The sequence below is a fragment of the Schistocerca americana genome, chromosome 5 (assembly GCF_021461395.2).
Source record: "Schistocerca americana isolate TAMUIC-IGC-003095 chromosome 5, iqSchAmer2.1, whole genome shotgun sequence".
Lineage (NCBI taxonomy): Eukaryota > Metazoa > Arthropoda > Insecta > Orthoptera > Acrididae > Schistocerca > Schistocerca americana.
Window position 1 is genome coordinate 450,319,472 of NC_060123.1, and position 13,378 is coordinate 450,332,849.

The 13,378-nt window shown below is 38.0% G+C and overlaps 1 protein-coding gene across 1 annotated transcript in view; it reads right to left on the minus strand.

Annotated features, from left to right (window-relative positions):
• Positions 1-13,378, minus strand: part of LOC124615683 (scm-like with four MBT domains protein 1) — a 182,230-nt gene that overhangs the window by 74,706 nt on the left and 94,146 nt on the right. Inside the window, exons 8-9 of the mRNA XM_047143713.1 lie at positions 7,772-8,057; positions 6,643-6,786 (exon numbers count right to left, since the gene is read on the minus strand). Coding sequence (XP_046999669.1) covers positions 6,643-6,786; positions 7,772-8,057 — 430 coding nt within the window. The remainder of the gene's footprint in view (positions 1-6,642; positions 6,787-7,771; positions 8,058-13,378) is intronic.

Sequence of the window (13,378 nt, forward strand, 5' to 3'; positions counted from 1 at the left end):
TCATAAATGGATTTATTTCTCCACAACAACCACTGGCAAGCCTTTGGTCTTGCAACAGTGAAAATTTAGCCTTTTAAGAGAGGCTCTGCAGCTGATGCAGAGCATTTTTGTAGAAAATGAACAAATTTCACTAGCAGTTTTGACCCTTCTAAAACTGATAGTGTTCCCTATAATGGCTTTGCTGTGTGTGTGTGTGTGTGGCACTTGTAAGTTTGTGTAATTTCATTTGCATGTGTTAATGTGCTAATCATATGCCTCCAATCAAAAGTTCCGGAAGAGTACTCCTTGCACAGTGGTTAAAACGAAAGGATTTTATTATATCAGTCGGAGATGATGTACGCTATGATCGTTGTAGTAATAAATACACTATTCTTTTTCAGAAAATTTTCTATGGCATTTTTTCTTTGTAAAACATTAGAAAAATTATTTTAAACAATTAATTAAAATGAATGCCATTTTTTAAAAATCATATCCATATAACTGAAAGAGCTTTCATCATTTCAGATAAAATGTACTAAAAAATTTCATGTTTAACAGCATGTCCCATCTGCATCATATATTGCAAGAATGTGAGACACAAAAGAATCTTTAACACACAAAATCTAGTCATTTATTACTGTTCCCATACATAAGGCACTGCAAAATAATTTTTACAAGGCTTTATGTGATCCATTTGTAAGCGCAAAAATACCACTTGAGAAACTCAGAAATCCAATTCTTAAGCGCATTTTGGAGACGTATGCATCAGAACATGTCCTTGATCCCTCGACACCGAGGAAAAATTATGTTCCCAAATTTTATACGCATAGGCTTTTGTACTGTATCATCATCACTTAAGACTGATTATGCCTTTCAGCGTTCAGTCTGGAGCATAGTCCCCCTTATAAAATTCCTCCATGATCCCCTATTCAGTGCTAACATTGGTGCCTCTTCTGATGTTAAGCCTATTACTTCAAAATCATTCTTAACCGAATCCAGGTACCTTCTTGGTCTACCCCGACTCCTCCTACCCTCTACTGCTGAACCCATGAGTCTCTTGGGTAACCTTGCCTCTCCCATGCATGTAACATCACCCCACCATCTAAGCCTGTTCGCCCTGACTGCTACATCTATAGAGTTCATTCCCAGTTTTTCTTTGATTTCCTCATTGTGGACGCCCTCCTGCCATTGTTCCCATCTACTAGTACCTGCAATCATCTTAGCTACTTTCATATCCGTAACATCAACCTTATTCATAAGGTAACCTGAAGCCACCCAGCTTTTGCTCCCATACAACAAAGTTGGTCGAAAGATTGAACGGTGCACAGATAACTTAGTCTTGGTACTGACTTCCTTCTTGCAGAAGAGAGTAGATCGTAGCTGAGCACTCACTGCATTAGTTTTGCTACACCTTGTTTCCATTTCTTTCACTATGTTGCCATCCTGTGAGAACATGCATCCTAAGTACTTGAAACTGTCCACCTGTTCTAACTTTGTTCCTCCTATTTGGCACTCAACCCATTTATATCTCTTTCCCACTGACATTACTTTCGTTTTGGAGATGCTAAACTTCATACCATAATCCTTACATTTCTGACCTAGCTCTGAAATATTACTTTGCAAACTTTCAATCGAATCTACCATCACAACTAAGTCATCCGCATATGAGAGACTGCTTATTTTGTGTTCACATATCTTAATCTCACCCAGCCAGTCTATTGTTTTCAACATATGATCCATAAATAATATGAACAACAGTGAAGATAGGTTGCAGCCTTGTCTTACCCCTGAAACTACTCTGAACCACGAACTCAATTTACCGTCAACTCTAACTGCTGCCTGACTATCTATGTAAAGACCTTTAATTGCTTGCAAAAGGTTGCCTCTTATTCCATAATCTCGTAGAACAGACAATAACTTCCTCCTAGGAACCCAGTCATATGCCTTTTCTAGATTTATAAAGCATAGATACAATTCCCTGTTCCACTCGTAACACTTCTCCATTATTTGCCGTAAGCTAAAGATCTGGTCCTGACAACCTCTAAGAGGCCTAAACCCACACTGATTTTCATCCAATCTGTTCTCAACTAATACTCACACTTTCCTTTCAACAATACCTAAGAAGATTTTACCCACAACACTGATTAAAGAGATACCTCTGTAGTTGTTACAACTTTTCTGTTTCCATGTTCAAAGATTGGTGTGATTACAGCTTTCGTCCAGTCTGATGGAACCTGTCCCAACTCCCAAGCCATTTCAATTACCCTGTGTAGCCATTTAAGACCTGACATTCCACTGTATTTGATGAGTTCCGACTTAATTTCATCCACCCCAGCTGCTTTATTGCACTGCAATCTATCGACCATTTTCTCCACTTCCTCAAATGTGATCCTATTTCCATCATCATTCCTATCTCATTGTACATCGAAATCTAAAACATTACTGATCGTATTTTCACCTACATTGAGCAACTCTTCAAAATATTCCCGCCATCTGCCCAAGGCATCAACAGGATTCACCAGCAGTTTTCCTGACCTATCGAAAATACTTGTCATTTCCTTCTTACCTCCCTTTCGAAGACTGCTAATTACACTCCAGAATGGTTTTCCAGCAGCTTGACACAAAGTCTCCAACCTGTTTCCAAAGCCTTCCCAAGATTTCTTCTTGGATGCTGCAATTATCTGTTTGGCTTTGTTTCTTTCTTCAACATAACTTTCTCCGTCTACCTGAGTTCTAGTATGTAGCCATTTTTGATACGCCTTCTTTTTCCTTTTACAGGCTGCCTTGACTGTGTCATTCCACCAAGCTGTTTGCCTCAGCCTACTTTTACACACTACTGTTCCAAGACATTCTTTAGGCACTTCTAGTACTGTGTCCCTGTACCTTGTCCATTCCTTTTCCAATGACTGTAATTGACTACATTCAACTAACTGGTACCTTTCTCAGATCACTGTTATGTACTTGTGCCTGATTTCCTTATCCTAAAGTTTCTCCACTCTTATCCTCCTACATATGGACCTGACCTCCTGCACTTTCGACCTCACAATACCAATTTCACTGCAGATTAAATAGTGATCAGTGTCATCAAAGAATCCCCTGAATACACGTGTGTCTCTCACAGCCTTCCTGAACTCCTGATCCGTTATTATATAGTCAATGACAGATCTGGTTCCCCTGCCTTCTCAAGTATACCGGTGCACGTTCTTATGTTTAAAAAAGGAGTTTGTGATTACTAAGCCCATACTGGCACAGAAATCCAAGAGTTGTCTCCCATTCCTGTTGGCCTCCATATCCTCTCCAAATTTACCCATAACCTTTTGATAACCTTCTGTTCGATTTCCAATCCTGGCATTAAAATCACACATGAGCAGAACACTGTCCTTGTCCTTTACTCTAACAACTACATCACAGAGTGCGTCACAAAAACTATCAGGTAGACCTTGAGTTCTCCCACTTCCTCTTCTTTCTCACCCCTTACCCGAATGTCACTAACAGCTAAAACGTCCAATCCCATCTTACCTGTAGCCTCTGCCAGCTGTACCTTCCCCCAGAGTGGCCCCCACTGATATTAATAGCTCCCCATCTCATTACCATTCATTTGCCGAGTCGTATCTTAGGAGAGTCTGGTTTGTCAATTAGAGGTGGGCCTCTGTCACCTCCAAAGGTCCGAGACATTTTGCTCTGATTGTTGCCAGCATAATATTTAAAGTACCAGGGAAGCAGGTTGCTAGCCTTACTTGCCCCGGGTCCCATTTTACCCCTAATGGTTGAGGGACTAATCGGTGGATTTGGTAGTCTTTGCCGTCTGAGCACAAAGGTGACCACAACTCAGAATATGTCCGACATGCCCAGCCTTATTCCAAAGTAACTGGTATCCCGGCTGTCAGGACCACTTACTTGGCCACTCATACGTTGCCCGTGGTTCATGAACTAGGACATGACAACAGGAACCCACACCATGAACCACGCTAACTGTATTTGCCAAAATAAATGAAAACTATTTTTACACATGTAGAATTACTTTTTGTTTTGTCAACCACGTATTGGGTAAAATTCATGAGGTCCTAGTAACTTCAAACATACAGACATCTGTAAATGAAACAATTGATCCTACAGGGCACTATGTTGCTAACCTAGCTGAACAAAAATTAACTGAGAATGGGCCTGGTCAACACCATCTAGTGTGCTGTAAAGTCCCGCGACATGCAAATAATTCCACAACTGCCACCATCTTTGATGCTGAATTGTGTTAAGTTTTAATTAGAAATTGTAACAGAATAACATTACAAATAATTCTTTTATTCGCATTTAAGTGTCTACTTTATACACCATTTTCTAAGAAAATGCTTTTTATATTTTAGGTCTACTGTAATCATATAACCTAAATAAAAGCAGAGTTGTTTTCCTGTTAAGTGATGCTGCTCTCTACATGCTGAAGAAGACCGGTAATGCAGTTAAAATATTCTACCCAAATGCAAAACACATTACATGTCTTGTCTGTTGACCCAATCGGGTTGCAGAAGCAATTATGATAATGTCAATAATTTGATATCCTCAATTAAAAGGTATGTGTAAAAATATTGGGAAATACATAATTTTGAATGGTGCCAAAGCTGTAAAATAAATCAGCCATTTTAAAATGTTATTTTGGTCTATACAGATGTTTTAAAAAGTCCCTGCACAGGTAGCTGCTTATAAAAAGAGCCTACCTGAGCTACTGTTACCCTCTCAGTCCATCCTTACTAGATGGGGTAGTTGGTTGAAAACTGCAGTTTTTTACTCTGTCATTTCTGATGCCATTAAATCAGTATGAAATAAAATTGGTACATAGTTAATTGCAACAAAATTGATATTTCAATATTCTACAGTAAATACTTCTTTCCTTTTAGGCAATAAATAGTTTCTCGCCAGATGTTGGTGTATGTATTAGAGATACACAAGCAGCATTTAAATGCAAAAATGTGCAACATGATTTAATTAACATTAAGGCATACTTCCCTAAATTTCCCTCTACAATAACAAAATTAGAAGCTAGGTGTCTGCCACTGGTAGACTCAATGTCAATTTGTGAGGAATTACATAGATAGCTCAGTCGTGCCCTAGGGAAAGTATGAGTAGATGTAAAGAACAAATTGGACTGTGTTATAAACAAGAACCCAGACTACAGTTTCTTTTGTTCAGTGAAGAAGGTATTTTGTGGTGACAGCATGAATGAAGAACTTGACCAACAAATATGTTCATTCAAATTTGCGCCTGTAACTTCTTGTTATGTAGGGAGGTATATTGTGCCTACAGAAATATTTTGGCTGATAAGCACAGGAACCTAGCAGAAAATAATTTAAAAATGTTGTTAGTCATTAACTGTGCAAAAAGGGGAGTGAATTAATAAGTTAGGAATGACAATAATAGTGCATATTTTAATGTACTTTTCATCTGATATTGCATGTACTGTAATTCGATAGTGCATGCATATGTATTTTTTTGGGATTTTATGGTGCATAGGATTCTTGTCTTTAGTAATAAACAATTCATCACAATTTGAGAAGAACAGTGATGTCCATACCTCCAATACTAGAGGGAAAAATGACCTTTTTTTAGCCATTATTAAAGATGTCAATGGCCCAGAATGGAGTTCAATATAAAGCAACAAAAATTGTTGATCATTTGCCCAATACCATAAAATGTCGGGCAGATTGCAAAAGGAGTTTTAAACACAATTTAGAATCATTTCTCTTGCACAACTCCTTATATTTCACGGGGAAATTTTTACTTAAAAACTAGTAGCCTTCTAAAGAAAAGGACTAGTTTTTAAGTGTATTTGCATGAATAGGACTAAAAAATTATGTTCATTAATAATACATTAATCAAGAATACATTATCATGTAAACTGACTTGTTCCATATCAGTGCGGTAAAAGAATCATTCAAATGACAGGACAAGTAAGTAACTAATCAGTCTATTGTTGTACAACTCAGTGAAAATTAAACACACTCATAGAGATTGAGTCAATAATCGAAGCACTGAGTACTAAATACTCTCATTTATTGGCGGGGTATCTAGCAGACTATTAAAGCACTATACTGCATATATAAGCCCAGTAATTACCAAAGCTGGAATTTTTCCTTTAGCAATGGTCAGTTTCCTGAACGATTAAAGCACTCAGTATTAAGATCAATTTATATAAAAAGGAGACCAATTTTTGTGCCATTTGGATTTCATAACGTTACTGAAAATAGATTTCAGTTCACATAATTTGATGTTAAATGTACAGTTTGATTTTAGAAGTGTTTTAATAACTGAAAATGCTGTATTCTCTTTTCTCCGCGAGGCATGGATGGATTCACATATAATGAAACACCAAGGGAAATTGTCAGGGATAAAGACAAATGGCAGCAGGTGAGCAACATAGTGACATAGCTAGTAAGGAGCTTAAAAAATATTAAATGAGTCTGAATTCTTTCTCAGCAGATAAAAATTGCTGAAGCAAACAGAAAAAGGTAACTCAACGATCAAGGAGTTCCAGTATTATTTTCTCACATCTTCTAATACATAACCTCAGACTGGAAAAAAAGGTGTAAGTACTTGCTCTGTTCAATGCACTCTTCCTTGAAATATAGCTACGTTTTTATATTGGGCTGTCAATTGTCAGAATTTGTTACTTACTTTGGTATGTTAACTTGGGCTGGCTGCCTCACTGGAACAGGCGTCGAGAAAGAACGAGGAGGTTTAAGAGGATAAGAATTGCTCTCACACCAGCCCACAGGGAAAATGTCCAGGGAATCAATATTGACTACGTATTGACGAGATCTGTAAAAGAAAGTTTCATACGTATGCCAGAATGCATTGTCAAAAAAGATGAACAATTTGGAATAAACATGAATTTTGTAAAATTAATAAGTGTGTTACAGTGCCAAATGTAACACTTGTGTGTGTCGTAATTTGTATCAGAAATTTATCAGACAATGAATTTTAGTGATATGTATGTACTCGAGTTCATCTCGACTCTGCATACGGAACAAAGAAAGTGAATGGTGAGATATGGGGATGAAACAAGAACACACTGTAGAATGAGATGGTGGAATTGGTTAAGAACTTGGATACTCATTTATAAGAAGTGAGGTTTACATCCTAATTAATATTTCCTATGGTTTGTTTAATTTACTTGAGGTGAATGCTATGATGGTTCTCTTAATGGCATGGAGGATTTCTTTACTTGCACTTAACTTCCCCAAATGAAGGGCAGGAATGTAGCTTAAGCTTTAAGATCCCATTACTGATGATGTCACTAGAGGCAGACCATACACTTGTACAGAAGAAAGACAGGTAAGGAAATTCATAATGTCGCTTTGAATACGCCTTAACTGATTTAAGAAAACTGCTTAGAACTAACCTGGATGGCTGTACATGTCTTTGACCTCACTGTTCTTGCAAGTCCAATACTTAACCACTACGGTACCTTACTCAGTTTTTATGAGTTAGTGGTTCATCTCAAATTATGTTGACAGTATCACCTTTTCTTACCTTTTAACAATACTTTAGATACAGCATAAGTATGCCATACTATTTACGTATCTACACAATTGCAATGAACAAAAAATTAATGTAATGCACGTAGTACAGCAGAACACAGAATAGAAACACTTGATAAATAAAAAACCTTTGCTAGAATGCTATTAGAGAGTCGGTTATGTTATCATACTTTCTATTCAGCACTACTATTACTATGAGTTCAGTATTAATGAAAGATCCATTGGAAACGCAGCAGGTAACAACTGATGAAGAGAGAGATTACCTCTCTCGAGGCTCTGATTCGAGACGTATCCACAATAGATGCTGAGTGATGTTTGCAATAGTTGCAGCACAAACACGATCAGGATTATTTGGGTCAACAGCTTCCAAGGCTGCACCTTGACAAAATCCCATTTCAGAAGCAGAACGGCGTGGTGGAAAAAGTGCTGTGGGAGCAGTCTCGACACCAGGCATCTTTGACAAATAATTAACCCATGAAAAAGTCTCTCCATCATTGCTCTGCCATCCCCGTGGAGGTGACAGAGTTATTCCATTCTCTTCACACCAACCTGCACAGACAAAGATGTAGATGTAGCTGAAAGATCTAACAACTGTGTTAAAGAAGGAAAGAATACAATTCCTATCAAAGCAGAGACTAGAGACATTAGGACTTTGCTGCATATTCATGATTATAGGACAACTATACTAAAATCTTTCTTAAAGGACATCATAGTCACCGTTGACTGTATAAAATATTTATTGTTACTATTGCGATTTTGGCCTTATGGCCATTTTCAAGTAAACTGCAAAAGTTACATTCTGTCAGAATATAAAACTATCTGACATGAGTACATGTCGTCGTCAAAATGCAGCTTTTTGAATGTGAGAGTCCCACAAGATCTGATGAATATGACACTTATTACATCGTAATATGTTGTTAAATATATACTGAACTGTCGATGTTACCATCGTTCTAATAATCTATCACACATACAAGTTCAGGAGCACCTGTACTCATCAGATCTTGTGGGACTCTCACATTCAAAAGCCTGCATTTCGACAACGACATGTACTCAATTCAGATAGTTTTATATTCTGGCAGAATGTAACTTTTGCAGTTTACTTGAAAATGGCCATAAGGCCGAAATTGCAATAGCAACAATAATATTTTATACAGTCAACGGCGACTATGATGTCCTTTAAGAAATATTATATGACTGTGAATCCCAACCATGAGAAGTTAATCATATACTTAAATCAATCTTTGACTATGTGGTAAAAAATTCAACAATGAGAACAAGCTCTATAGCATGTATTAAGTATTGTGAAACTGTAGGTGAACACCTACCATTTTTGAGACACAATACAACATGAAACCACAGTGCTTGTCAGTTTAACCTTCAGTGGGTGAAGCTGTGCAGACATAGAAACTGAATGTCAGTCTACACAATGTAGCAGTAATAGTTGGCGCAAGCCACCACTACTGCAACTGTGCCAATTGCAGTAATAATTTGTTGCAGCATTCCACCATCGTGGTCAGCCTCTGCACTTTGGTATGAACACCTGGTACGCAAGCACTGGTGTTACTGAAATCCAGGACACCACTTAGTATCACTACAAGGGAGCTACACGATCCTGGAGCATCTGTTTCAACACACCTAACCTTGTGATATATAAGTAGTGGCTGCTCAGCCGGCAAATTCCATCGAATCGGCAACTGCTGGGATGCAGGCGATCCCCTTGTGGCCCGGAGAAGAATCATCACTCTCTGTCGTCCAATGGTGCAAGTCGTCCTGCCTGTCACCCACAGGACCGTCCATTATATAGTCTGGCATCAGCTCTGAAAAGCAGAGGGTTGAACTCTGTCCCTTCTAACCACCGACCCGCTTAGTGTCCACTGTTGCCGGATGCCACTAGTCAGACATCAAGGGCCAGTACATAGCATCTTATGTACAACAAAACCGGCTGAGATGTCACTGGCATCCTTAATAACAGTGTCCCAGTAACCAGAAGTGTGCAGCTGAATCTCTGTATTGTTACATTCCTTAGGAGATTGATACTGAGGCAATATTCTGCAATCATAGATTTGCCTGGATGTTTTAAGCATGTGTAGTGCTGCTTACACTCTGTTAAACAGTACTAATGACTTGACCGCAAGGAAACGAGGGTCCATCATAGATAGCCACCTTGCACAAACTGAGAACATCCATTACATATCTTGAAAGGGCCCTAATCTTAAATGGTGTCCCAAATATCCCCTTTAACACTGTGCTTCTTTGGAATATGACCTAAACAGTATCTTATGTACAACAAAAAAGGTGTAGACTTAAATGTCACCTCATTATTCTCATCATTCACCTAAATCATAATTGGGCCTTAGTGATCTGTCTCTCACAATACCCTTTCGGCTAACTCAGTTGACAAACTTTCAGAATCTGGGATAATTTTGGGTCCTATGACTTATGATACAAAGTATCCCCTGAAAGTGAGCAAGATGGTGACAACAATTAGTCAGAAGATACAAAACAGTGTAAACTGGCTACCTATAAGTAGCATGTCCCAAGGTATTACCACCCTTCCTCCAAACCCACACACCCAGAAAGGAAATGTAGGTGCCCTTTTCCATCAGTGAATATTTTAGCAGATTGAAATGAGATGCTGTTGGGTAATGTGTCACTATTGATATCGTCTCGTGCTCGTCATCTATGGTTGCTTATTGTGAGTGTTGTCTTTTGGTTTCTGTGGTGGAACAGGTCTACACACTGACAGATTAAATTGGCATGCACAGTGATCTCTCATTATATTTGCATCTTCAAAATGATATAGAGATCACTTACTGATATATCAGCTGTTCCTGAAGACATTACCCTGCTGCAGCTTCACAAGATATGTTAATATATGTCCCATTTTCCTGCAGAGTTGCACAGTTGTTGTCTAAATTCAGTTCCCACAATAAAACTTCACGAGATCATTCAGTACCTCACCAATAACTCATGTTGTTAGGATAATATCTAGACAGCAGCAGACACAGTTCATCATACCCTCCAGCTCTATCTTTGTGTTGAGGAAAGTCTGATGATCACTTGATATACAATAGGTGCTGCAAATAGGTATTGTCAAAGATTTCCAGTTAAACATTCTAGAGTAATGAAGCTCACAAATTACACAATCATGATCCTCAGATAAATAATTATTTGTTGAAGACTGTGAAACTACTAAAAAAAATTTTTTTTAAACTTTTTTAAACTCAGGAGATGCAAAGGACTACACTTATCAATAAAAAAACAATGGAGTAACCTGACTTTGTAATTAATTCATCAGTGTTGTTCAAGAGATTTATTCTTTATTATTCATGTCAGAAGAATCTCTGATACGTGTATGTTTGTAACAGTTATTTTTACAACAAGCAAGAAGTCTGTCATTGGTGGAGAGGTAGAGGGGAAGTTTCAGATAGCATGTTTCGAAAGCAACTAAAGAGTACTTATAATGTTAAATTTAATAGCAATAAAGATGGAAAGATAGAGATTGATCTAAAATTGTAAATACGAATGGTACATTATTTTCTGAGCCAACCAAATAATAAATATATTAAAGAAACAGGAGGCTAAGAAAACCAACCAATGGGAGCATCCCTTGGTGGACACAGGCTTCAAGGAAGAGACACTATGGTTGTTGCAACTGAGGGAACTGCTGAGGAGATGCAGTTGGAATGTTGATAGTGACAGTTGCACATTATCAGGCAAGTGAGCTGGGGTGGCAGCTGACACTTTAGAGGGCTGCCACCAAAACCCTCAGTCTCCGACAAAGTGGTCCAGTATGTCATCCTCAGGAACCACTGTCAGTGAAAAGTCAACTGTTTGGTTGGGAGACTCTAGCCAGAAACTTGACGGGAATCAAATTGTGGAATGTAGATTGTACAGGGAAGAGTTCCATCCACAAAGCAATCAGCAATTTATTGCATCATACATTACTGTTATTAGAAAAGTGCATTAACTTTAGAGAATTGCTGGGACATCATCTAAGAGCAGTCATTAACAGTGTGACACCTTTTAACAGGTCATACAGTGTTCAGAACTGGTTTCTTGAACTGCTGTCTTCTCTTTCACAGAAGCCTTAAATATTCCTGACTCTAAACTTGAATAGTTTCTTGTGGAACTTTGCTTGGGGCGCAAGATAGGATCAGTTAGGACACAGCCTAGCATTGCTGCATCGAAAGCCGAATCCTCAAGTCAATGAAAATAAATGGATGTTCACCTGATGTATAACTGTTGTCATGTTCTTTCACTTGGACAATTCTGTGTGTGATGTGTCTTGTTGCTGGAGCCAACATTACGCTTAATCTTTTTCTCAGCATTAATAGAAATGTAAAGGCCAGTAGAAGCTATTAGCAATTTTGATTCTTAGTGTGTACGTTTAGCTTATTCTGGCATTGCTATTTCTGTCAATTACAAACAACAATACCGTTGAGAGCGAGAAGTGGCCATTTCATATGCAAGAAGTTGTGTGTCGGGGAATAACAGTAGCAGGCATGAAGTATCTTGACATTATCATTGTGAGATTGAAGCTCTTTTGTTCGTGCTTGCTTTAACGATACATATGTTTTTGGACGGGGTCTGCCTTCACCTCAGGAAAACCATACCATGTGGTAAAAAGGTATGAATACATAATTTTATGTGTTCTTCAAAAATTTGTAAATGTGATTTAAAAACTAATATTTACATGTGTACAGACAGTAAAGAACATTCTTTATGTTTAAGAGTCATAAAATAAAAGCCCACTGATGATGCTGCAACTGCAGTGAAAAATGTTTCAGATACAAAAACAAAATTGTGTTTTGCTAAAGGCAGGCCCCATCCAAAAACATATGTATTGTCTTGACATTGTAAGAAAGAGAGAGAGTGGTCTGGACGATTGACTGTGGGGTGTCAAGGAGGAGCTGACCCTTCTTTCTGTGTGCGTTTTTTGATAACGAGTTGACAGGTGATGTTCACAGCTGGCATTTTTGGAGATGGCTGCTAAGAGTCACCATATAGGTGACAAATGTGCCACGTAAAGAAATGAAGGAGGTTTAAATGTATCAAAAAATCATTGTCCATCCGTCTGTCTGTCTGTTAATAACCCTTTTTCTATGGAGCAGGTACACATATCAAGTTGAAATATAATTCACATAATAAGGCCCATGGTCCCTTGGCAGAGTAACCTATGTCAATGCAGTCAAAAGATCGGGCATTTATACCACATATTCTGATAAAACTCATTTGTGAAAATGTTGGCCTACAATCATGAAATTTGACAAAAAGCAAAGCCTCACAATGCTACCAAATGAAAAAATCTGGAAGCTGTAATTATGTAATAATACCACACGAAAAAAAGGTATTTATTTCATTTTTTTTTTTAATTTTTTAATCTGACTCTGTGTTTGTTCATCCGTCTATTAAGACACCTTTTTCTCAGGAACGGGTGGAAGTGGGTAGAAGTACAAGTTGAAAAATACAAAGGTCCAAAGGTCCTTGAGGGGTGTAATAAACATAATGATCTGGCCATTTAATTTACATATTTTGGTACTAGCAAACTCATTCCTCAAAACCTACAGTGTACTTCCCATTGACCTACGATGGTGAAATCTGGTGAAGAAACAAGGTTTCATTGTACAAGTAAAGGAAAAAATCCAAAAACTATTAATGCATAATCATATCACATGAAAAAAATATTTCTTTTGTCATTTTTCATCTGGCATCAGACTTGAAATTAAGAGAATCACAGTTCTGCAATCCAGGATGACCGTCACACAAATAACTTGAAATGCCATACCTCTCCTGGATATCTGGTGATGGATAAATTTTGAAATGCACCGTATGAGTCATTCCTTGCCTGATGTTTGACTCTTACC